The 26,980-nt window shown below is 45.0% G+C and overlaps 1 protein-coding gene across 1 annotated transcript in view; it reads right to left on the reverse strand.

The window, feature by feature from the left end:
- Positions 1-18,009: 18,009 nt before the first annotated feature.
- ELL3 (elongation factor for RNA polymerase II 3) overlaps positions 18,010-26,980 on the reverse strand; it is a 140,596-nt gene continuing 131,625 nt past the window's right edge. Inside the window, exons 10-12 of the mRNA XM_088472892.1 lie at positions 22,468-22,639; positions 20,355-20,399; positions 18,010-18,831 (exon numbers count right to left, since the gene is read on the reverse strand). Coding sequence (XP_088329018.1) covers positions 18,724-18,831; positions 20,355-20,399; positions 22,468-22,639 — 325 coding nt within the window. The 3' untranslated portion in view covers positions 18,010-18,723. The remainder of the gene's footprint in view (positions 18,832-20,354; positions 20,400-22,467; positions 22,640-26,980) is intronic.

Here is a 26,980-nt window from a genome sequence, read left to right on the forward strand (position 1 = left end):
CTTTTAGGGATATCCATGGCTGACCACAGGTGATTAAATCAAATTGACTGAGGCATATAATCACCTGTGGTCAACCATGGATATCTCTAAAACCTGAACTGGTGGGGAACCTTGAGGGCTGCGTTTGTGATCCTCTGGCCTAATAACACCCTACAGATTGGCTAGACTAAACAGTTGCCTTGCATTTCCTTAGCAATGTGTTGTCATTTTAATGGCAAGCAAAGCCACTATAAAACCTACTGCTAGCTGTGCATATTGGCACTTAATATACATTAAACAGTGCTTTATGCTTTGCTAGATGTGTCTAGTGCTTTCAGGTGTACTGTAGCAGTTTGCCATGCTTGGATGAAGGTGCATCTAACACTACTAGCCAAGTTAGTGGCAGCTTGGGCATGTTTCTGTGCAGTAATGTACTTTGTGGCTTAATACTCAGGTAATTCCAATCCTGTTGTCGCAGCGAGGGGTGGGTTATTACTCTACCCTTTGCTTGGTTCAGAAGCCCAATGGGTCTTATTGGCCTATCCTCAAAGTCTGAGCAAGCTTATCAAGGTGCCCAAGTTTCTTATGGAAACCCTATGCTCTGTCCTGGCTATGGAGCCTGGGGACTCTATGGTGTCTCGACATTCAGGACGCTTGCCTACATGTACCTATAGCACACTCTCATCAGCAATATCTCCAGTTTGCTGTCCTACAGCAACATTACCAATTTCAAGCACTGCCTTTTTGGGCTTTTTACAGCTACAGGGGTCTTTACCAAGATCATGGCAGTTATGGCGGCCCATCTTTGTCATCGGGATCAGACAGCTCCCATACTTGGATGATCTTTTGCTCTTGGCAAGCTCTCCAGAGGTCCTTAACCGCCATCCACAGGTAACCATTGCCTTTCTACAAACACACTTCTGGCTAATCAACTGGAAAAAGTTTTCCCTGACCCCCTTCTCAAAGAATGGTGCATCTGGGAGCCTTCCTGTATTCTCAGGCTCAGAATCTTCCTGACTGCAGACAAATTCTCCGCACTACAGCACAGAGTGTGCAGTTACTCCAGTTGCCGAGTGTCAATTCTCTCTGCGATGCAGACCTTGGGAGCCATGGTGTCCACCTTCGACATGGTGGAGTTCACTCAGTTCTACTCCAGGCTCCTACAACACCTGATCCTCCAGATGGAATGTGCTGCCCATCTGATCAGATACCAGGCGATGGGACTCTCTCCGGAGGTTCGTCTGTGCCTCTCTTGGTGGCTACAGACTTCCCACTTTGGATCCCGGAGTGGGTACTCCTCACCACGGACTGACCCTCAGGTTTTTAGGGCTTCTAGAATCCTTGGCTGCCTTTAAGTAAGACTGGATCTCTGACTCCGCCTGGCCTCTCTGAAAGTGCACGTCTCTGCTCTGTCCATCTGGTTCCAGCACAGAATTGCTCCACTGCCGGATGTTCACACCTTCCTGCAGGGTGTTACTTCCCTTTGTCCCTCCTGTGGCTTCGTGGGATTTGTCAGTGGTTCTCCACGGACTTCAGGAACCTCCATTTGAACCCCTGGACTCGGTAGATGTCAAATGGCTCACTGCGAACCCTTTTTTAATTCTGGCCTTAACGTCTGCCCATAGGGTATCTGATTTAGGGGCACTCTCCAGTCTCTCCCCATTTCTGATCTTTCATCAGAACAGGGCTGTTCTTAATGTGCCCTTGCTTCCTTCCCAAGGTGGTCTCTCGTTTCCACCTTTAATGAGGAAATTGTAGTTCCAGCCTTCCAATAACTAGACCTCTCGGCAAGTGAGGCCTCCTTGCATGTGGTCCGTGCTCTGAAGATCTACGTAGACCGTTCTGGTTCCATCAGGAAAACTGAATCCCTCTTTGTCTTATGTGGATTCCACAAGAATGCATGACTAGCTAACCGACTCTGGCCAGATGGCTTCACATGACTATCTCTCAGGCTTACGTGCAGGTTGGCCTTACTATGGCGGCTACAGTATCTGCTAATTCTACTCCCGATGTGGGTCCCTCGTGGGTAGCCCGTCGTGGAAAGTCTGCCGAACTACTATGCAAGGTGACAGTGGTCTTCTGTCTAAGCCTTTCTTAGGTTCTATGCATTTGATACATATGCCTCTCAGGATGCTTCCTTTGGACACCGGGTTCTCCTCTCCGCTCAGGAGCGTCCCCTCCCTTGAACTGCTTTGGGATATCCCCATTGTTGCCCTGTTGACCCTATGGACTTCAAAGAAAGAATTAACAAAGGTAAGTTTTACCATAACTCTCCTTATTTGTCTCCTAAATCTTATATGATTTACATATAACATTTAGATTAAAATAAGCTTACATTAAACCATGCGATAGTAGTATAGCAGCAGATGCAGGTGATAAGTGACAGTTCAATATCGGACAGTGACTTTTTCTATTCTAGAGTTAAGTGACATCACAGTTGTTTGATGTAGGCCAGTCACATTATTAGCCTCCCGTGGTGATAAATCATAGCCTCCCTGCTTTCAAACAGCAATACATTTATCTATGCAACTGTCGATCTTACATTATTTGCATACAACATTTAGGGGCTGACTTAATTGCATGTGATAATTAATGAGACCAAATTTTGCAATTCAATTCTATGTGCTTATTAATTTCCCTATTAGGCCGGGTTTAGTCATTTTTAATACGGCTAAACCTGTCTGTAAAGTCCTGGTCAGGGCACCCTAACCACGCGTTTCTTGCACATTTTTGCTTGCACCCTCCAGAGGGTGCGAGCAGAAATGCAGGCGGCTACTGCGTTCAGGCGGAGCAACAATTCAATTGCTACATTGGGCGTCTTAAAAAATAAATAAATAAAAAATTGCCGTCAACTAAACAATTAAATCGCCCCCTTAGAGTAAAAATTGCTTCCTTACACCATGAGATGTTATAGCAGCAGATATAGCTGAAAAGTGAACATTCTATATCAGGCAGTGACTTCTATTCCTGAGTTAGGTGACATCACAATGGCTGTTTGATGTAAGCCAGTCACATTATTAGCCTGCTATTGTAATAAATTGCAACCTGCCTGCAGTTTACTCTATCTGCCTATACATCGATTTGTCTATCCATCTTACATTATTTACATATAACATTTATTAAGCTGTAAGCCTTGGCTATAGTGGATACTATTAGAATGCTGAAAATGTGATCTGCACTTTTACATCCTGCACTTCTGTCTTCAGCTGTTACTGTTTGTGAATTGATGCCTTCTCTCCCAGTATTTACTGCTGTGTTGTATTTCAGACCAGTTTTAAAAATTTATAGGTGATTGACTACAACACCTAGTATTTATCTTATAGGTAATCTAAATTTGTGCATAACTATATGGGATATGTTCAGTATCCCGACGCTTAGAATACCGGCACCAGAATTCCGACACCGGCATACTGGAAATAAGTAGGGGGTGGGTTAGGCACTAGGGGGGAGGTAGGGTTAGGTTAATATACTCTCCTCTCCACATTGGGATTGTAACCTGGCTGGGATGCCGGCATCTGGATTTTGACCGCTGGCACCCTGTACCCAACCCATGCATACATGTGTTCTCGTACAGCTTTGCTGTAGTCATGCCAAACAGCCCCTTGGTGTGCCATGTCCTGGGAGACTGTCGCATATCCATTTTATCAGCTTTCTCCCCTGGTGCGTCCTAGTACATAACCTTGCGACTTAGATGCATTTTTGTCAAAAAAAAATAAAAATCTCCTAATGCTAGTGGAGCTGGATGGGATTTGGCGGCTCACTCACGCCTTGTGGCGTATTGAGGATAGATGTAGAAGTTCACATCTGTAGTATCTCCTTCAGATATTTTGTCTTTAGGTTCTAGATGGCTATGTGGTATACCTTTTTGTTTAAATTTTTTGCTAGCCATTCTAGTGGGTGTGTATTTGGGGTTGTTTGTATTTATTGGATATACTGCCTTGTCTCTTTATTTAAGGTTCATTATTAGGCTATAAGACTTGGCTATATTCTGGCCAGACCAAATTGCAATATATATAGCACCTATCCTCGTGTATCAATGCCTGTTTCCCTATAGATTGTAAGCTTGCAAGCAGGGCCCTCTTACCTCTATGTCTGTCTGTTATTACCCAGTTTTGTTCTATCAATGTTTCCAATTGTAAAGCGCAACGGAATATGCTGCGCTATATAAGAAACTGTTAATAAATAAATAAATAAATATAGTGCATAATAGAAGTATCGAATTTAAAAGTGCAGTTTACATTTTGAACATATTTTTGGCGTTAATCCCCAAAGGAAAACTGAAGGAAAAGATTCAAACATCACTAAACTACAGAAGGGCTGCTTTGTGGCAACAATTGTGAGTTCACTAAATGTCAACTACAAAAACTAGCATTCTGTATAAACTGGGCCATCTACACAGATCTTCCTGTTTGAACCTACCACTTCACTTGCAACTCTTTCTGGTTTACACAAACATCTGATTGCCTTTCTGCACCAATGTCATTATGTCCCTGAAAGTCCTGTCAAATTTATGATTGTGGTTTTTTGTTTTTTTGTTTTCATTTCTCCTCATTCCCATAACCTTTCATCTAACTTCTTACACACAACTTTAAAGCTTCATTTCTACATGTATTCCACTCAATCAAATTTGTCATTGTGCATACTCATTTATTAACACTGGGCCTGATTCAGACCCGCTCGCGTGCGCTGAGCGCTCGCAAGCTGGTCGATGTTGCCCAAGTGCGCATGCGCGAGACCCGAATAACGACGGCCAAGCCATCGTTATTGGTCTTGCACCAAAGGGGGCGTGCTGTCGATGGTGGTTGACAGCACCCCCCCTTGGTGGGTGTGCCGGGGGTGTGGCTGCCCAGACAGAGGCGTTCCCATGGGAACACCTACCGTCTGGGGCCGGCCCCACTGACATAACTAGTGATGTCAGTGCTTTTGGCTCTGATAGAACCAAAAGCACTCCAGGGCTTGCGGCAGCGAGACCCTACCGCAGGGTCTCGTCGCAAGCCCGATGGTCTTGACCATCGCGATCATCATTTTGGCCGCTCGCTATAGCTGTGGGTGGTCACTCACAGCTGTGCAAGCAACCAGGAGGCCACTCCAAAAGAGCAGGGACGGCCCTGATTCAGAGCTAGCGCTCTGTCAGAGTGTCAGGCTCTGAATCAGGGCCACTGTATGATCACCTGCACTTTAGCAAATCTACTGCACTGTCTTACAGCCTTTTGTTCCTTCCTCCAGTTTTCTCTTCCTACCTTCCTGACCACTCATTCTGTCTTTTCTCATGACTTTACTTCCATTAACAGTAGGTGTCCCCTAAGGTTCTGTTCTTGGACATGCCCTCTTCTCCCTCTATACTTTCTCTTTAGGTGAGCTCATCAGTGCTATTGGCTGCCAATAGTTCTATGCTGATACTCGGCTAGACCTTTTCTTCCCCTGACCTCTCCCCCTCTCTCCTCATTCGTGTATCTGTCTCTCTATCTCTTCCTGGATGTCCCAGCGCATTCTCATACTTGGTCATCTTCCCACCTTCCTGCATAAGCTCACTTCCCACAATTTCATTATGTATTAACGGCACAACCATCTCCTCTAGCCCCCAAGTGCGTTGTCTTGGTGTTATCTTTGACTCCTCCCTTATCTTCAAACCAGACCATTTCTCTCCCTGGATACTAAGGCCCTCATCCACTCACTGGTCCTCTCCGGATTGGAATACTGTAACCTCCTTCTATCTGGTATCCCTAACTCCCGCGCCTCTACTCCAATGTGTACTCAATGCTGCTGCCCGATTCCTCTTCCTCTCCAAATGTACTAAATCTGTCCTCTCCTACAAGCCCTACACTGGCTCCTCTTCCCTTTCAGGACCCAATTCAAACTTATCACACTTGCAAAGCCCTCACTCATTACTCTTCCAGTTACATCTCTGACATCTCCCTTCACACTCCCGTCCGCCCTCTTAGCTCTGCTAATGACTACCACCTCTCTTGCCAATTGATTACTTTTTCTCACGACTGCTTCCAAGATTTTGCATTTGCTGCTGCCTACCTCTGGAATTTTTTTTCCCTCTCCCTGTTACAATCTTTGCAAAACTTTGAGCGGGCTCTCAAGACCCACCCACTTCTATCTCTCATCCTAACACTCTGTCCTATTGTCACTATCCTACCCATGTGACACATAAATATATAGAAAAATAGACAGATGTAGTTGATGGTAAGGAGGCTACAATTTATCACCATAGAGGGCTAATAATGTGACTGGCTTACATAATAAACAGCCATTGTGATGTCACTCAACTCTGGAGTAGCAGTGACTGTCACTTATTGACTGCATCTGCTGCTACAACATCTCATGGTGTAAGGTAAGCTAAGTTTAAACTAAATGTTATCTGTAAACAATGTAATATAGTTAGATAGATGAATATATATATATATATATATATAAATAGATGTATAGACAAATAAATTGCTTTATTTAAAAGGAGGCTATGGCCCTCATTCAGAGCTGGACGCTCTGAGCAGAGCGCACGGTCTGAATGAGGGCCGTCCTCCTGGATGCTCGTATAGCTGTGGGTCACCACCCACAGCCTATACGAGCGTGCAGGTTGATGGCCGCGATGGTCTTGACCATCGCCACTGCGAGCCGGAGCCTGCGGTTGAGTTTATCAACCGCAAGGCCCGGAGTGATTTTGGCTTTATCAGAGCCAAAATCACTCCCACTGACATCACTAGTGATGTCATTGGGCCGGCTTCTGACGGTAGGCGTTCCCTTGGGAACGCCCCCGCCTTGGAGGCACGCCCACCAAAGGTGGCGTGCTGTCAATCAACATCAACAGCACGCCCCCTTTGATCAGACACAACGAGCGAAGGAAAGTCCTTCGCTCGTCGCGTCTGGCGCATGCGCGCGATGGAGCTCCCGCCGTTGTGCGCATGCGCAGTGCACACAATCGACCCACTTGCGAGCGGACAGCCGCTTGCGAGTGGGTCTGAATCAGGGCCTATGATTTTTCAAAACGGCATGCTAATAATATGACTGGCTTACATCATAAACAGCCATTGTGGTGGCACTTAACTCTGGAGTGCAAGTCACTGCCTGTTATAGCAGCAGATAGTCAATAAGTGACAGTTCTATAACCTCATGATGTAAATTAAGCTAATTTTAATCTAAATGTTAGATATATATCTAGATCTGTTTGAATGCAGGGAGGCTACAGCAGGCTAATAATGTGACCAGCTTACATCATAAACTGCCATTGTGATGTCACTTAACTCTACAACAGATCTCGCTGCCTGATATAGAACTGTCACTTATCAGCGATATCTGCTGCTATAAATCTCATGGTTTAAGGTAAGCTTTTAATCTAAATGTTATGTCAATAATGTAAGATGGATAAATAGATGTATGGATAGATGTGTTTGAAAGCAGGGAGGCTATGATTTATCACCTTAGTATGTTTATCATATGACTGGCTTCGATCATAAACAGTCTTTGGCATATACTTCACTGCCTTATATTGAAATGTCACTTATCGCCTGTATCTGCTGATATGTCATCTCATGGTGTAAGATGAGCTTATTTTAGCCTAAATTTCTACATCAGGGTCCATAGGGTATCCACAGGATACCTTGGGGTATAGGCGATGGCGGCAGACATCCAGGCACCACAGAGATAAAAACTTCTCCATTCTCCCAGGATGCACTGGGGTCACTCTCCTATACCCCTCCCCCGAGCCTCAGGCACTCAGTTTTCGTCGGTGCCTGGCCGAAGTCGGATGCACTGTACAGAGTGGGGGTCTGCAGGCTTCTGAAGTAGTTCAATGCAGCTGTGGCTGCACATCTAACGAGCAGACAACATGGACAGTCTGTACTGACGTCTATGTTGTCGCTCCTACATCCCGCTGGTACCAGAACGCTGGTACTGATCCCGGGATGCTGGTGCGTGACTGGGGTCACAGGTAGCGGTGGCCCCAGTTGCCCGGACTGTGGCCGGATTTACGGGGGTTCAGGTAAGCGGCAAGGTCCCGCGGTGGGTCCCAGCCGAATAGCACAGTCCTTAGTCCCCAGGCAGGGGGCTCCCTGGGGAGTGGCTGCAGTGTGGAACCAGGCTACTGATCCCTGCGCTTTCCGCTACCCCCTGGGACTGAGGACTGGACAGAAACAGTAAATGTCCAGCTTCCCAGGGGTTAAATGCATGCCAGGGGAGCGTGCTTTCCCTGCTAAGCAGCCTGCGCCTCCCCCGCTGCACACGGCCTCTCCACAAGGTGGTTAGGCATCTGCATGCGCTCCGCCCCCGGACCAGCCCTCCCTCTGCTCCTCGGTGGCCATTTTAATACATGTGGCAAACACTGCTGGAAGCTGTTAACACGGGCATCGTGGTCTGGGTCCCCCTGCATACCTCTCCTCCGGTGCAAGGTCAGTGTATGCAGCGCTGTTTCCTACCAGGCTGAGGTCTGGTTAGTTGATGAAGCGCAGATACTGCAGGGTTTTCAATATTCTGCATTGTATGTGACTTTGGGCTAGCGCTGCTGTCTGTTACTTTCACATACTGTCAGCTATTTTCCCTATCCCTGTTTTTCTTCTCTGCTAACAAGCCCTTGCGGTGCGGTGTTGAAGGGGGATTTATACCTCACTATACAACTTGTTGTGAAGTGCGGTGGTCACATACAGCTCCGGGTCACACACTCAGTATGTCTGACAGTGAGCATGATTTCCCCATTCCGCCTCTGTGTACTGTATGCAAGGTACCATTGGCAGAGGGTGATGGTAACTCTGATGGATTATGTAAGGCGTGCCTGTGGTTGGCACGGCCGATTTCTGTCACTACACCTGTGCAGGAGCTACCATGGGCCTGTTTTGCTGCGGCACTTACTATCCTGGTGGGCCAGTTAACGACGAACCCTGCGTGTCCCCAGATGGGGGTCTCACAGCAGTCTATGGTGTCGTCCCCTATGCAGGGGTTTCCTTAACAGTTAATCGTACCTCAGAGTTTCCCGTTGTCGCCCCCTCAGGTCATCCATGCGTGGGCTAATTCACTGTCTACCTCAGTACAACAGCTGTCAGAGGTGTTACAGGGCTAGTTGTCTGTGCGGGCGCAGAAGCGTCTCCTGCAACCTCATCAAGATCAGGATGCTGTGACGACCGATGATGGCTCATACGTGGGGTGCGCACGGCCTTGGTTATTAAGCATGGCGCTCCTCCTGTAGCTAAATCAAAATGCGTTTTTCAAGGATATTAAAAGTGATACTACAGTGTTTCCCCTATCTGATCAGCTAGTATATCATTTAGAGGAGGCGTGGAAAATGCCGGGTAAGCGTTACCAGCCCGCTAGACTGTTTGCGGTGGCATACCCTTTTGCAGATAATTATTTTGCAAAATGTAATAACCTGCCACAAGTGGATTTACACGTCTAGTGAAGAGTGCTACGTTGCCTATGCCCTCCTTAAAGGATCCAACGGATCACAGGGTAGAAATATTCCCTTGCAGGAGGCGTGTCCAGGCCGGCTTTGGCCATGTGCTGGGTGGCAAGAGCTATGGAGCACTGGGCTGATACCTTGGAGGCATCCCTGGACCCAGACTCGTTACCTGAACAGGTGGAGTTGGTGGGTAATTTAAGGGACTCAGCTACCTACATTAATGAGGCAGCTTTAGATATGGGCCTCATGGCGTCCAAGATCTCCTCTGCAGCAGTGGCGGCTCGTCGTATCCTGTGGCTGCGTTCTTGGAAGGTGGATGCTGATTCCAAAAAGGGCCTATAGAACGCACAACAGACCCAGGGTACAGTCCTTTCCTAGGAGGACTGCCGCCAAGAAACCTGCAAAGCCCAGGACGCAGGCCTGGAGTACCAGACGTCCCACTCCCAAGTCCAATGACAAACCTTCGACCTGACGGGACGGACCTCTCTTTGGGGGATCTCAAAGTGGGAGGCAGACTTCTGAAATTTGCCCAAAAAGCTGGTGTCTGACCACTTCCGACACATGGGTCGGAGAAGTGGTCTCTCAGGGGTACGCCCTCTCCTTCCGCAGGAGGCCTCCCCGCCGGTTTTTCACTACGGGCCTTCCGTCCAATCAGGACAAGGCCCAGGAACTCAAGTAGGTAATGCACTCGATGCTCCAGAATGGAGTTATAGTGCCAGTTCCTTTGTCTCAGAAGGGATTGGGGTATTACTCCAATCTTTTTCTGGTGCAGAAACTCAATGGGTCCTACCGGCCAATACTCAACCTCAAATCCCTCAACAAATTTCTGAGGGTTCCTCGGTTCAGGAGGGAGACCCTGCGTTCCATTATTTTAGCAGTGGAACCTGGGGATTTCATGGTGTCGCTGGATATTCAGGATGCTTACCTGCATATCCCTATTGTCCCAGCACACCAGTGCTTCCTCAGATTTGCAGTGGTCAAGGACCACTTCCAGTTTCAGGCTCTGCCCTTCGGTTTGGCTACAGCACCTCGGGTGTTCACCAAAGTTATGGCCGTTATGGCAGCTCACCTGCGGTTGCAGGGAGTCCACCTGTTACCTTATCTGGACGATCGCCTGTTAGTGGTGGAGTCCTCAGAGAAACTTCAGCGCCATCTGCAACTAACCGTCTCTGTATTGCAGTCTTGCGGCTGGCTGATAAATTGGAAGAAGTCCTCCCTGGTACCATCTCAGAGGATGCTCCATCTAGGAGCTCTGTTGGATTCCCAACATCAGAGGATCTTGGTGACAGGAGAAAAGATCTCTGCGTTACAGGCAAAGGTCTGTCTTTGCCTGCAGAGTCGCCGGGTGTCTATTCACTCTGCAATAAGGTTACTGGGACCCATGGTATACATGTTCGACATGGTGGAGGTTGCCAAGTTTTACTCGAGACCTCTGCAGAAGCTGATCCTCTCTAGATGGAATGGGTTGCCCCAAAGGATAAAGACAGACTATGGTGCTTTCCCCGGAGGTGCGATTATCTCTGGCCTGGTGGCTACAGATGGTTCACCTGAACAAGGGGCTTGGATCGCAGATCGCCCCTTTTGGATCGCAGACTGGGCCCTTCTGACGAAGAATGCCAGTCTCCGGGGCTGGGGAGCGGTGATGGGTCCACACTTCTTTCAGGGAAGGTGGACATCGGTAGAAGCTGCTCTTCCAATAAACATATTGGAACTGCGGGCAGTATTCGAGGCTCTCCAGCAAGCAAGACAGGTCTTGCAGGGAAAACCTTTGCAGGTACAGTCGGACAGCGCCACCAAGGTGGCATACATAAACCGCCAAGGAGGGACTCTCAGGCGGCTCTGACAGAGGTGTCCCGCATTCTAGTATGGGTGGAAAAGCATCTCACCGCAATATCAGCAGTGTTCATACCAGGAGTTCTCCACTGGGAAGCAGACTTTCTCAGCAGTCAAGAAGTGCATCCAGGAGATTGGTCTCTTCACCAGGAAGTGTCAGCTACTGGTGATCAAGTGAGGCCTTCCAGAGAGATCTCCATGGCCTCATGACACGACAACAAACTGCCGATGTTCGGGTCAAGATCAAGAGATGCAAAGGCTTGTCTAGTGGCTGCTCTGGCGGTCAAGTGGACCTTCCAGTATGCGTACCTCTTCCCTCCGTTCTCCCTTTTTCCTCGAGTGATACGCAAATTCATGCAAGAAGGCGGCATGCTACTGCTGATTGATCCAGCGTGGCCCAGGCGGCACTGGTACATGGATCTTCAGGGTCTCTCAGTGGACACTCCGCTGTTGCCTCAACGTCAGGACCTGCTGTCTCAGGGTCCTTGCCTTCATCTGGACCTGAGTCGGCTGTCTTTGACGGCGGGGCCATTGAGACTGCCCTCTTGAGGTCCAGAAGTTTCTCCAGGTCTGTGGTCAACACCATGCTGAGAGCTTGGAAGCCTTCATCTGCTAACATCTACCAGAGTGTGGCGCACTAGAGGTTATGCTCCTCAGGTGTTCAGATTGTCCAGGGTTCTGGCCTTCCTACAGGTGGGTTTAGACCCAGGGTCTTCACCTAGCTTCCCTGAAGGTACAGGTGTCTGCACTTTCAGTGTGGTTTCATCGTAGGATTGTTATGCTTCCTGATGTCCGCACCTTTTATACAAGGGGTGCTTCTTATTCAGCCTCCCTTTGTTCCACCTGTGGCACCATGGGATCTGGCTGTGGTCTTGAAGACTCTTCAAGGACCGCCATTTGAACCATTGGGCTCAGTGGATTTGAAATGGCTACCCATTCAGACTGTATTCCTTCTGCCTATTGCTTCGGCCAGAAGGGTTTCAGAATTGGGAGCTCTCTCATGCAGACCTCCATTTCTAATTTTTCATAGACACAGGGCTGTGCTGTGCACTCGTCCTGGGTTTCTTCCAAAGGTGCTATCTAGTTTCCATATCAACGCGGAAATTATTGTACCATAGTTTACTTCACTGGACCTTTCGGTTGGTGAGGCCACCTTGGCTGTGGTGCGGGCTTTGAAAATCTACGTGGACCGCACTTCTGTCTATAGGAAGTCAGACTCTTTGTTTGTCCTTTATGGTTTCCATAAAAGAGGTTGGCCTGCCACTAAACAAACATTGGCAGGATGGATTCGACTGGCTATCTCTGAAGCTTTTGCTCACGAGGGCCTTCCTGTTCCATCTTAAGGCTCATTCCACAAGGTCTGTGGGCCTTAGCTGTTCAGCTTTGCAAGGCGGCCACGTGGTCCTCTGTCCATACTTTTGTACGGTATTATGCTTTTGATACCTACGCCTCTCAGGATGCTTCCTTCGGGCGACGGATTCTCCTCTCAGCACAGGAGCGTCCCCACCCTTGAAGGATACTGCTTTTGGACATCCCCGAGGTATCCTGTGGATACCCTATGGACCCTGATGTAGAAAATATATGGTAAGAACTTTACTTTATCTCTATTTCTACGAAGTCCATAGGGTTCCACAGGACTCCCGCCCTGTCGCACCTGTACTGCAGATGGGCTGTGGTTCTGGTCACCGGTTTTTCCGTCTTCCTCTGGTGAGAATGTGATTCTTGTGTGTTCCAGACTTTCTTCTCTTTTATCCTCCTCCGGCCTATGGCTTGTGACGAAACAGTGCCTGAGTCTCGGGGGCGGGGTATAGGAGAGGGACCCCACCGCATCCTGGGAGGATGGAGAAGTTTTTAACTCTGTGGTGCCTGGATGTCTGCCGCCATCGCCTATACCCCAAGGTATCCTGTGGAACCCTATGGACTTCGTAGAAATAGAGATAACAAAGGTAAGTTCTTACCATATCTCATATTGTTAAATCACAACCTGCCTGCATTTTGTTTGTCATATATTACCTGACTAGGCTTATTATATGACTGGCTTATGTCATAAACAGCTTTGAGACGTCACTTAATGCTGGAATAGACGTCACTGCCTGATATAGATCCAGTGGCGTCATGAGGGGGGTGCGTGCTGCATCCGGGTCGACTGTGACACCAAAATGCCGGCTTCTTTGCAGTTCGATATTCTCCTGCAGCACCTGGCTCCTGTCATAGAAGAGGAGCAGAAAGTGCTGACAGCCCAACTTCGGCGATGCTGGGCTGCCCCCGGAGTGAAGTCATCGGGATCCCCTGTGAAACCATGCCCCTTTATTTATTTTTTTTGTCACATGCCCTTTTTGGGCGCGCAGGGATACTCAGTGTGCATTTGGTTTTACCAGTATATATATATATAATATATATATATATATATATATATATATATATATATTATAATATAATGTGTGTGTATATATGTATGTATATATATATTGCTGTGTTTGAAAGTAAGGAGGCTATGATTTATCACCACGCCAGACTAATAATGTGACTGGCTTATATAATAGCCATTGGCTTGCCAACTTTGAACGGGCTCTCAAGACCCACCCACTTCCATCTCTCATCCTAACACTCTGTCCCATGGTCACTATCCTACCCATGTGACAAATAGATATATAGAAAAATAGACAGATGTAGTTGATGGTAAGGAGGCTACAATTTATTACCATAGTGGGCTAATACTGTGACTGGCTTACATAATAAACAGCCATTGTGATGTCACTCAACTCTGGAGTAGCAGTCACTGATATAGAACTGTCACTTATCAACTGCATCTGCTGCTACAACATCTCATGGTGTAAGGTAAGCTAAGTTTAATCTAAATTTTATATGTAAAGTATGATAAAGATGTATAGATATATGTATATATAAATAGACAAATAGATTTATAGTTTACTGTACTTTTGTGGATGTTGCCTGAAAAATTAACCTGCTGGTATATTTACGTATGGATGTTAAACCTTTTGTGCAATCTATTATTTTGCATGCTTTAGCTTTAATTAGATATGATATATACTGTACTGCTATAAGTAATATGTAGATAATTGCATTACAACCCCCTTGGTAGCGTTGTTTTCATGGTGTAAATTAAGCTAATTTTCATCTAAATAAGATGGATATATGCATAGATAGATCTATAGATAAATAGATGTATACAGAGATAAATAGATTGCAGTGTTTGAAAGCAGGGAGGCTATGATATAACAGCACTGCAGGGTAATAATGCAACTGGTTATGTCATAATAGCCATTGTGACGTCACTTAACTCTGGAATAGACGTCACTGCCTCATATAGAACTATCACTTATCAGCTTTATCTACTGCTATAACATCTCATGGTGTAAAGTAAGCTTATTTTAATCTAAATCTTAGAAAATAATGTGAAATTGATAAATAGACAGATGTGGTAAATTGCAGGAAGGTTGCAATTTATCACCACAGTAGGCTAATAATGTGACAGGTGACATCACAATCACTGTTTATGATGTAAGCCAAACTGGAATAGAAGTCACTGCCTGATACTGTAAAACTATCAATTATCCGATGCATCTGCTGCAATAACATCTCATGGTGTAAAGTAAGCTTATTTTAATCTAAATGTTACATTATGTAAATATAAGATAGATGAATAATGGATGGCTTTCATGAGCCGGGAGTGGCTTAAACCAGAAGGCTGGGGGCTAGCTTGACTGGTGGTCACATGAACATTTGTTAACCTATTGGACAGCTAGGGGTGTGGTTTGTGCAGAGTTAATATTCTGTATTTCAGATTTTGGACCTCTTTCATGAAGAAAATGTTTCAAGGGAGGTGATTACAGTTGTGCTCACTTTTTTATTCAAGCAGACTTATTGTATTTGTCCTCTCCTTGCTTATTCTACCTTCTATTCACTCTTGTTGTTCTCTTGCGGTCTACTCTCAAGTTTTAATGATCAGTGCCTCTATCCCTCCTCACCCCCCTCCTCTCTAATAAACTGTCTTTATTTATTGTTCCCCTTGCAGCCACCATGCCCCATCCTCACTGCAACATGTGCCCCCCTGCCCACCTCCTCCCAGCACCTAGTGTAGCCGCTCAGGAGCCGGCAGTGGTTGCATTGGCCTGTTTCGATCTAACTCCTTCTGACCGGAGCTCTCCGGCAAGCTGGGTTGTGGGTCATGGTGGGCATGATGTGTCACACCACAGCCTGCTTGCGGCTGGAGTTGGGCCTGGCACTCTAATGGCCCAGTGTCATGTTAAAGCAGCCCCTGTGCCATCCCTGGGGTGGGGGGGCGCTTCCTCTTATTGTAGCTTCCTCTTATTTCATTCTCAGCATCTCCTGGCCTCTTCTACCTCTTCCCTGGCCCTTCCCCATGAGGCCATTCCCCTTTTTGGGAGCATTATGTCCCATTGAAAAATGAGGGGGATGCCAGTGGTCTTTCTGACACAGGGCACTGAAAAGTCTAGTTATGGCTCTGAAGACAGCCACGTGGTCTTCTGTCCACACTTTTCTTAGGTTCTATGCCTTTGATACTTTTGCCTCTCAGGATGCTTCCTTGAGGCGGCGAGTTCTCCTCCTTTCTGCTCAGGAGCATCCCCCACCCTATGATCCCTATGGACCCTGAAAAAGAAAAGAGTTATGGTAGACTTACCTAGATAATTCCTTTTCTTCGAGGTCCATAGGGACCACAGGGCAGCCACCCTGACCTGGCTGCATGGGTAAGTGTTTTTTTTTTTTTCGGGCACAGATTACCTCATTTTGTGTAAGAGTATTTCTGATGTACGATGGCACTTCCTTCTACTCTTTCTCCTGCCTTGAGGCTTGTTAACTAAACTGAAGTCTATGGCTAGGGGCGGGGTATATATGGAGGAGGACCCAAAGCATCCTGGGAGCTGAATCTTTTACTGTTTGGTGCCTGGTCTCCAATCATAATATCCCCATGGTATCCCTGTGGACCCTATGGACCTCAAAGAAAAGACTTGCCTAGATAACTCCTACCATAAATCTTATTTTTTAGCCTAAACATTACATGAAGATAAGATCAGATACATATGACTAGCAAAATGCAGACAGGTATATAATATAATATATATGACATAATATATGACTGGCTTACGTCATAAACAGTGTCTGTTAACAGACTGAACTGCTATGCTTCAAACTCTGCCCATAAGAGACTACAGTCTGCATTACACTGCCATGTATGATGACCAATGTTCAGTGGCACAAAGTTATAATACAGCACATCTTTTTTCCAGGGGAGTTCCTGTTTTGTACAAAAGATCTCACTGCATGATTGTGACCAGGGATTTAATGTTTGTAGTTGTACTCCAATATCTAATATTGAGCCATCTATGGGACATTGTGGCTGGAAATTGTTGCACACGTACAAGTGTTAATAGTGCAGCAGAAGGGCCGGTAAGGGCACTCAGGCCTGGCAGGTGCATTGTTTAAGTTTTGCTATTTGCATGCAGGACTTTCACCTTCTATTAATTAGCCTGATCTTGACAGGCTGTATGTTTATTATCTTTTGGACTCAAGACACTGTAATGCTTTCCACTTAGATTAACCACTGGCATGGCGTGGACACATCAGATGCGACCACACCAGACTGGGCTTTCCCTGACATGGTCTCATCTAATGTGACCAGTGAAGACATCGGCCTGCGGCACCCCCCACCTGGCAGCTCCAACCCTCGTACCATTATTTGCACATATCTATTGTATGATCTATGAAAAGTCGATCTCAGATATTTTTCTTTTTTAATTTGCTTTTTCTACTTAAATATCAGTGTAGTACATAATCATTTCATGGATGATTTTGATTATGGTGATTTATGGATCAAGAATATCGATATGGGGCCTCTGACTAAGGATTGTCATCGACTATGGATAGGTTGAAACCATCGATAGTGGGCACTGTCTCTGAACATTAATGGCTGCAAGATCGATTGTTTTCTAACGATGGTTTAAAACAATCGACCATTAATGGTACAACCATTAATGGCCATCACTACAGTATGCCATAATTGATATTTTTTTTTTTTTTTAAACTAAGTTGGATACATTTTAAATAGATGGATTTGACCTAATTCAATCATAAAAATACCTATAATTTTTTTCAAAAACTGCTCAGAAATTAGCCAGTTAAGAGGAAAATGTTGAAGTCTTAAAGGGGGGCATCCACTACATGATTTTAGCAGGTGATTGAGCGATAAGTACATCGTTATAGTTTAAAAATCGTTTATAAATTGTGCAGTGTTTGGTCGTTAACAATCAACGATGCGCGCTCCCGCTGGTCGTTTGATCGTCTCGTCAGTCGACTGAACATGCAGGTCAGTTTCACTTGATCTATTAAAAATAGTTTGCAATTCGTTCAGACTGACAGATAAAATTTCAAGGGTAAAAATCATGGGAAAATCGTTTAGAGATTGGACAGGAAGTAGATCGTCTAGTGGATGCCCCCCATTAAGTTTTTGAGTTGTGTGAAGTTGCAACTTCATACAGTATGCTGACTTTCACATGATGTAGCCTTAAGATTCTCTGGTGGGTATTTATCAAAGCTTAGATATAGATAGAATTGTGAGTGATTGAAAAATGTCAGGAGCTGATTTGTTGTTAAACACAACCTGTAAAATAGAAGTTAAAAGCTGATTGGTTAGTACTTCATCTCACAATTTTATCTAAACCGGTCATTAAAGTAGATGACCGAACATAATTCTGCTGTGTGTGTCTACATCTCAATCTCTAAATGCGAAACTGCACAGAAGATCAACACAAACTAAATTCAGGTTAAACAATATATTTTATTTTTTTTCTGGAGAATCTAGATATTGGGACAATCGTGAATAAAATGTGAAGTGACATGTGGATGTTACTCAATAAGCCTTTGACCTCTTTATGTGTAAACTCAACGAAGGTGATGTAACATCCATCTTTCGGCAATCCAGTGCAAATTGGGTTGAGGTGAGTAAATGTTTGTCTAGTTGCTCTGGGTTACAGCACATGGTACACATAGCATCAGGTGAAGTCACTCCTTTAGCTCAATAAGAATGCCACATTGATCTCGCTTACATTTCCTTTCTGTCAGTGTTTCAGTTACAGAACTGGATGTTCATGTGCTAACACTGCCCCCAAATATTTCCCATTGCACGTGTGTTCTGGTATTGTAAAAACTTTTACAAATCCCAAGCTCCACCCATCTGTCCTACAGCAATGGAAATTGGGTTTTGACAACCAACTGGTCAATGTATAAGCTGAAATAAAAAAAATAAAAAATCCGATAACAAGTAACATAGCATCTTATTTATACAGTACATTGCGTAACCTACACCTGTTCTCTTTAAGACAGAAATTGATGTGTTTGATCAAGGCAGTACAGTAGGTTGATGGCAATTTTTTCACATCTTGTCAGACTCCTCTTTCTGTCTAGGCTTATGGTGACCGGTAAGGTGGTGGCTGATGGTAGGGCTTCCTGTGGCATGGTTTGAATGTCTCTTCAAAAATCTCTTAAGTTGGTGTATTTTTTTCATATTCCAAGATCAATTGCTTGATGTGAGAGAGTTTGTGATGCAAGTATTCACAGCGTGTCTTCTCTTCCCTATAGCCGGGATACGTCTGCATGGAAAGAAGTGTATGTTATCTGGCACCTGTATGACTGGTTTATATTAATAACACTTAAGATGAGATATAGATTTACTATAGTGTGAAATTGAGGTGCACTAGTGTACCTTGTACCGTGTGTGCAGGGAGTGTGGTTGCTATGGGGCCTGCAGCACCTCCAGGGCCCGCCTCTCCATGCACCCAGCTCACCTCACACTGACAGAAGGATGCTGATCCGTCCTGCAAACTGCTTATTAGTCACAAGCACTTTTAACCCTGTGACTAGGAAGCCGTTTGCTGCAGTGCTCAGCATCGCCCTGTCAGGCCGACCAGCAGCAACTCCGGAACTCCCCTGATCCCCGGCTGATAGGACTCTCCTGACTGATGCTGTGAGGGGTCGTGTCTGTGCTGACATCCCAGGATCACGGCCAAGCTTCCTCCCAGCATCAGTGAGGAGACTGAGTGCCGGACTCAGCAGGTGAGTTGCGCAAGGGACGAGGACCCCCACTCAGCAGGAGAGAAGTGCAGTGCGGGTGATGTAGGGGTATATTTACTGAAAGTTGGTTTGGGTCGATGTTGTTGTGTTTCGGGGTCTAAATCACACATTTACTTTGACTTTTTTTTTTTTATAAAAACAATCGTGATTTAGACCCTGAAACTCAAAATCGATTTTTGGTAAATATACCCCCGAGGAGTCTGGAAGAGCGGTAGAAGAACATAGCACCAGACCTGAAGTTGTGTGTTATACAATTTTAACAATTACCATTTAAGATTGTCTATATCAATGCACCGCTAACAGTGCATGCTTTCCAGGTCCTCTAGTTGGTGCAAAGGTGTATGTCATTTTTGATACTGAGGAGATCTGTGAAACATGCAGCTCAAATAATATTATAATTATTCTATTGCTATTGTAGTCTGGGCCGCCATGAGGGGCATGACTGCCGCGCCTGGAGAGGGCGCGGGTGGCAGCGGTGCAGATATGCATCAGCAGCCAAGGAGAAACAGCGCTGCCGTCAGCACTTCAAATATGGCACCGGCCGCAAGTCAATCAGGAGCAGCTGCTCCTGCTTGGGTGCCAGTCCGCGAGTTTGAGTGACTTACGGCCAGCAATATCATTGAGTTGGTGCTGTTTCATATCTGTACTGCTGGCACCCGGGCCCCTGCTCTCTCTGAACCAGCTGAAGAAACCAGGTCTGTGCCCCTCCACCTAGTGCACCTAGTTTTTCCTGCCCTGTGCGCCCCCCCCAAAGGGGGCCCTGCCTATATTGTCAGTACCGAGCCCGACAATTTCTGGCAGCCCTGATTGTGGTCCTGGTATGGGCCAGAGAAGGGGGGTTTCCAGGCAACTAGAACACCCCCTCTCCCCACTGCATTTGCCTATGAAGTGGTATATTGTATTCTAAATTTAATGTTTTTATTTAGGTTTTACCAATAGGTAATGAAAAAAAAAGTATATTTGTAAAATAAACCTTGTGCAGAGCGTACCACAAACACCACATGCAGTCTATACACTTTAATCTGTAGAGATGTATTCTCACCTTTTTAAACTTCTTATATTCTGTCACAATCTTATTTGCAACCATCTAAGAAAGGGAAAAAAAGGACGCTGTTTACAGTTTCTGTCATGGTGTTTTAAACAATCTCTCATTAATAAAAAGCCAGATTGGAAACCAGCGCTATAAATATATAAATGCTATTACATAACCCTTCCCCTCTGCTAGTACTACACCCCACGTACCAATGTCTTTCCAAACAAACCAACCTCATAGAAGCTCCTACACATTGTTATCAAAATAGCACTACCACTACTGGGGGCACTTCATAAGGGGCATCACTACAATGGGCATTGTGTATAAGGGGCACTACTGCTGTGGGCATTGTGTATAAGGGGCACTACTGCTGTGGGCATTGTGTATAAGGGGCACAAATGTGGCATTGTGTAAAAGGGGCACTGCTGTGTGTCATACATGAATAAGGGACACTACTATATGGTGTAATGTGAATCAAGATTTGAATTGGGAATACTATTGTGACCACGCCCTCTTTTCAGACCATGCCCCTTTTTCCACTGTCCCTTTTTTTTTTAAAACAAAGCGCTGGGGGGGGGGGGGGGGGGGTGTGAGTTCCAGTTCCACCACTTCTCTAGGACCACTTTAAGCACTGGGCGCACACAGGCTTATTTATTATGGTTTTGTATTAAGTGCCATTTTTCCCGTATTTTCTAATTATTTTAACATTGATGAGCTATAGCATGGATTTGGGGCTATTATTGCTCTCTATCCAGGGAGGAACAGAACATCGTACATCTCAGAATCAGACGGATTCAGCCCTGCACACTGAGCATTTTCCAGGACTGAAGGGCTACATAATGGGGCTGTGCCTAGGGTTAATATTAAGAAAAATCACTTGGCAGAAGTCCCAATAGATGGACCATCACAGTTCAACTAGCTGAACAGATGGGTGTTACTGGAGTTCAAAATAATAAAGTAATTGGTTGCTATGCCAAAGGCCATGTTTTCCTATGTGACAGTTTTCATAAATGTTCCTGTACATTCCCAGATCTTATATTAGTGCCTTTTGCTTAAATTACCTAAATGTCCTAGAAAGAGCCATACTGTGATCTAGACCTTCTGCATATTTTACATCTTTCAATTGATTTTTATTAGTGCAGTTCGTTAACTCTATTAAATGCAGTTTTATACAAGTCTGTAATACCCACTTCTAACACTGGGGGCTCTTCCTTATTGCTCCCATAAAATATTTTAAAAACCTTCAGTTACTATATCTTTTCTATACTTTACTGAAACATCTGTATATCTCCTCCTGACACACAGGGTGAATTGCCCATTGAATGAACGGTTAAGGGAACTCTCTAATATTTAAAAGGATGGTATATGTAGAAGATAAAACAAAAAACTATTGAGACATGTGCCATCATTATTACTTTTATTGCACAGGTTCTCAAACACTGTCATCAGGCCCCCAAACAGTGCATGTTTTCCAGGTCTCCTCCCAGAATCACAAGTGAAATAGCTCCACCTGTGGAACTTTTAAAATGTGTCGGTGAGTAATGATTACACCTGTGCACCTGCTGGATGACCTGGAAAATATGAACTGTGTGGGGTCCTGAGGATGGAGTTTGAGAACCACTGCTTTATTGTATACTTTAAAAATACATTTTTGGTCTAAAAATTGAAGTAATAGAATTTTACAACAAAAAAACAGGAGAGGTGTAGAAATTTCCAGTGAATGAACCTACAATGAACAGACCATTCCAGTAAATGAATAATATGACTTTGGTTGGGTACACGCTTGTGATATTCAATCGAACAGCCGATATATATCTCCCAATGTGTACACAGCTTTACATCACTAAAACATCATTAACAGATCTAATCTAAGATTGTATGCATTAAATTTAAGATTACTGTATTAAACCTGAAAATCTTCATTCACTGGTAGTGTTCATGCATTGGCTGATTCACCGTATACCAATTAAAGTAATAGGCAAACGGAAACCACAGTAAAGTTTAAAATGTGAGGAGCTCGGATTCTATTTAAAAATAATGCAAGAAATTTCGGTTCAGCTGCAGTGAAAAGTTTGAAGCAGAACTTGTTCCCCGCCAGTTTATCTATTACAGCATAATATACCTTGTGTTCTACTGTTCCTTGCTGAAGCTTCTTCATTTTGGAGCCCAGTTGCATAAATCTCTCCAGCACTTTTCCAATCTTGGCATGAAGCTCCAAATACACTGTGTAATCAGAAGCAAAGTCCTCCTCGTACAATTTCTGCTGATCTTCCGATGTAATTGTGGAGTATTTACTAGACATTCCATAACAAGGGAAATTCAGACCATTAATGTAGTTACTACTTCTTCCATTTCTATGTATTTATTATTTTATCTGGTCTACTCTTAACCACAAAGTGGAACTACTGAAAGAAAAGAACTCATAAAGAACATAGGTATGTGAATTCCAAATTAGCCAGTAGGTGGCACAATTATCCTGCGTTTCTGACCAATCGTCTGCAGCACCATACACTGCAGGAGATCCTGTAACACAGCACTCTGCTTCTAGGAAGAAACTAACCCAATTATGTGGTATTACCAGTGGCGTCACAAGGGGGGTGCGGGCCGAGGGGTGACACCAAGGTGCAGACTCCCCCCTCAGTGACAGGAGCCGGGTGCTGCGCTGTATAATTAAGCGCAGCACTCTGCTCCTGACACTGTGAGGGAGCCGGCCGCCACTGCATGCACCCCCCTTCCCCCTGCCCCCCCAGTGATAACGGGACCACGGGGGTTAGGCCACGCCCCTTCCCACGAGGCCGCGCAAAACTCCTCACCCCCTCCCTGCACCAGTTGACACTGAGGGGAGTGACTGTATACAATCGGCCGCCGGGAGACAGGCGCCCGGCACCCCGATAGAAAGAATGCTGGGCGCCGCGAGCGGACAGTAGCAGCGGGGGGGGGGAGGGTTAGGTTTAGGTTTAGGGCACCCGGGGGGGGACTTAGGGTTAGGCACCCCTAGGGTTAGGCTAGGGGGAGGGAGGGTTAGGCACCCCCTGGGGAACAGGTTTAGGCAGCGGGGAAGGGGGGGTTAGGGTTAGGCACTTGGTGGGGGGGGGGAAGGTTAGGGTTAGTCACACCTAAGGAGAGTTAAGTTAGTTAGTACTTACCTATCCACGATCGGGATTTCCAGCGCTGTCGGGCTTCCGCTGCCAGGAACTCTGCTGTTGTCGGCCAGGCGCTTTCGGGAATCGAACCTCCGATTCCGGAGTGACACCACTGGGTATTACACAGATGCTAAAATAAGAAACCCTTTTGGATATTTGCCCTTAGCACTGTAACTTAACTCACTCGGCTCTTTCTGTACGCGTACTTTTCTTATATTGTATTTCCACAGCATAAGAGGTGTGACACAAATAAAACAAGGATACCTGCACAGATTCGTAATCAATTTAAATTCTTCTTCACTTCTATATTAATCTAAAACACAAATAATAGTTTATACAGGGAGGGGCACCCAGGAATCAAATACATACTTGCACAACAAAGAAAAAAAAAAAAGTATTCCTATATGGGGCACTCGTGAACTGTTAGTAACATAACACCATTATAATGTAACATAGGGACGTCATAGATTTAAATAAAAAATAAAAAAAAGGGTATCTGGTCTTTAGATCTACAGTAAAAAGGTAGACACCAAGTTAGATAGGCAATAGGTCGACAGGGACACGATGTTGACACACTAAAGGTTGACATGTAAGAAGGTTGGCAGGTACAAATGGTTGACACGTTTTGTTTGTTTAGGGTTAGGCACTTACCCCAACGGTTAGGGTTAGGCACCTACCCCGACCGTTATGGATAGGTACCAGGAGGGAGGGTTAGGGTGAAGATTAGGGCTAGAAAAAAAGTCGACCATTTTTGTGTTCACCTTTTAACCCTGTCAACTATTTGTAACTATCTACTTTCTTACATGTCAACATTTAGTGTCGACCTATTGACCCTGTCTAACTTGTGGTGTCTACCTAAACATTGTCTACCTTTTTACTGTAGACCTTTTGATCACCTGTTAAAAAGTAACTTTTATTATATTCTGTTAAAAAATTAGATCAGCAGTACGCCCCAGTGTGCAAGCTGTTATTTAATGCTGGACTGTATTTTGCTTTACTCTATCCCGCTATGCTGAGAGTGCATCTTGCTAGAGACAGCAACTCTTTGATTATCTACAGTCTGTAAAAAAAAGTTTGACTCTCTTCCTGGGGCCTAATAGACTCCTAACTGATTCAGTGGGCTTAGTGTCATGAGTACCAGTTTTATTTACTCTCCTTCATTGTATTTTTGATGATTTCTAGATATATGCCGCTGTTAAGGTTGTAGTTACATATATTTATGGTATGCTATGCTGGCCTAATTCAGTTGGCTGGCTGCAGAAGTCTTATTACCTTAATTCCTCTCCCCCCCCCCTCCCCTTTATTTTTTTCGTATCTTGGTTTTTTTTCTGATAATTGTAGACCATTTGGGTCTTCTATTTTGATTAAAAAATATAGAAACTGTTTAGAACTGCACTTGATAGAGTATTGTTCATATTGTTTTGTATATTGATGTTATCTTTGTTTTCTATTGTTTAGAAATAGGGATCCCCGTGCTTGCTGGGACATATGAGGTCACTGTATTTTTGCTACCATGGTTGATGGTGATCATAAAAATGAGAGTTGGCTGATTCTATAACTTGGCTATCTGCTTCCAATAAGGCACAGTGGAGTATTAAGTTGCTCCCATAGAGGGCTTGGTTACACAGGTAAAACTCTAAAGACTGATATCAGATAACTGTGCTCCAAGAATTGCATTGGAAGCTGGGGAATCCAAATGTGTTATTAGATACCTGGATAGGTGATTATAAAAATGGTATGTGTCAAAAAAAAAAAGTTATTATTTTTCATAAATCACGTTACTATAAAATATTGGATTCACAGACAGATGTAGGTGGGCGATATTTGTTCATTAAGCTAGTTAGATGGTGAATTGCTTACTATAGCCTCAATTTATGTACCTACAGGCTCCAATAATGCTTTCTTATTAATTATTCTTGCTTACAACACTGGCAGAAAAGAGATTGATTTTAGGGGTTGATTTTAATGCCACTATGTCCCAGACTCTGGATAGTTCTGGGTCATCTGTTGGGAAACAGGGTATTACACTGTCTGCATTGGCAATGCTGGTGAATTTATTAAATGAATAGTCCCCTAGAGGTATCAGCATGCAATGATGAGAGAATATACTTTTTATTCTTACCCACACCACACAACTAGAATAGACTATTGGCTGATCTCTACTCGCTTACTCCCAAGGATTCATGACTCCCATGTAGAAAGTATTGCTCTGCCTGATCATGCCGCTACTTGGTTTACCCTGTCCCTTCCTACAAGTTACATAATTTAATTGGTGATATCCTATGTACTTATATATCTCCTCAGACTTTAAATTGTACCTGGAACAACAATTTCTAAACCATACAGACAGTAACATAGAGCATAAGGAGGATACTCATTAATTTTGGTATATTTATTTATTTTTGGGCAGCCTCAAAGCCAGTATTAAGAGGGCACATTATTGAATATGTGACTAGTAAGCGGATGCATTTCAACCAAGTTTAGCATTGTTGGAATTTTTATGCGGCTTTGTCATGCTCTGATACAGAAGATACACGCAATACATATAAAGAAACCAAGCATCTTTATTATACCTTGTGTACTGAGAGTGCCCAGTATCTGCATTACCAAATACACTGATCTTTCAGATCGGGAAATAAAGCGGGTAATCTTCTGGCTAATGTAGCTAAAGGTTATAGGACTACTACTAACATATCAATTGCATCACCCTCTGGTGATTTACATAACACCTCTGAGATAGTTGTCTCTTTCCTTGAGTATTATAAAAATGTATAAGCCGCACCCATAGATAACCAAGCTCTTGGGATGCAGTTTGTCAGAGTGACGGGGTCCCCAGCATTAACAGATTCTGAACATGATACACTTACTGCTCTGATTACCGAACAAGAGGTATTGAAAACAATTCAGACTCTAGCTAATGGTAAAACTCTGGGCCCTGATGGATTAAGTGCTGAATATTATAAACTATTGTCCCCACATATATCACCACATTTGATAACCATAAATAATTCCTCCCCGCACCCTAAACCTAGCCCTCCCGGGGGGTGCCTAACCCTAACCTTCCCCGGGGGCTCCCTAGACCTAACGGGGGTGCCTAACCCTAACCTCCCCCCTAGTGCCTAACCCTAACCTTCCCCCGGGACTGCCTAGACCTAACCCTCACCTCCCCCCTAGTGCCTAACCCTAACCTTCCCCGGGGACTGCCTAGAACTAACCCTCCTGGGGGGGGGGGGGGGGGGTGCCTAGCCCTAACCTCCCTCCTAGTGCCTTAGCCTAACCCCCCCTAGCCTAACCCTAGCCCTCCCGGGGGGGTGCCTAACCCTAACCCCTCCTTCCCCTAGCCTAACCCTAACCTTCCCCGGGGGCTGCCTAAGCCTAACCCTCCCAGGGGGGGTGCCTAACACTATCCTCCCCCCTAGTACCTAACACTAACCCCCCTTCCCCTAGCCTAACTCTTAGCTCTGGGATGGCGGGGGTTAGGTTTAGGGACCC

Source organism: Taudactylus pleione, unplaced genomic scaffold, assembly GCF_031769625.1.
Source record: "Taudactylus pleione unplaced genomic scaffold, aTauple2 ptg000129l, whole genome shotgun sequence".
Classification (NCBI taxonomy): Eukaryota; Metazoa; Chordata; class Amphibia; order Anura; family Myobatrachidae; genus Taudactylus; species Taudactylus pleione.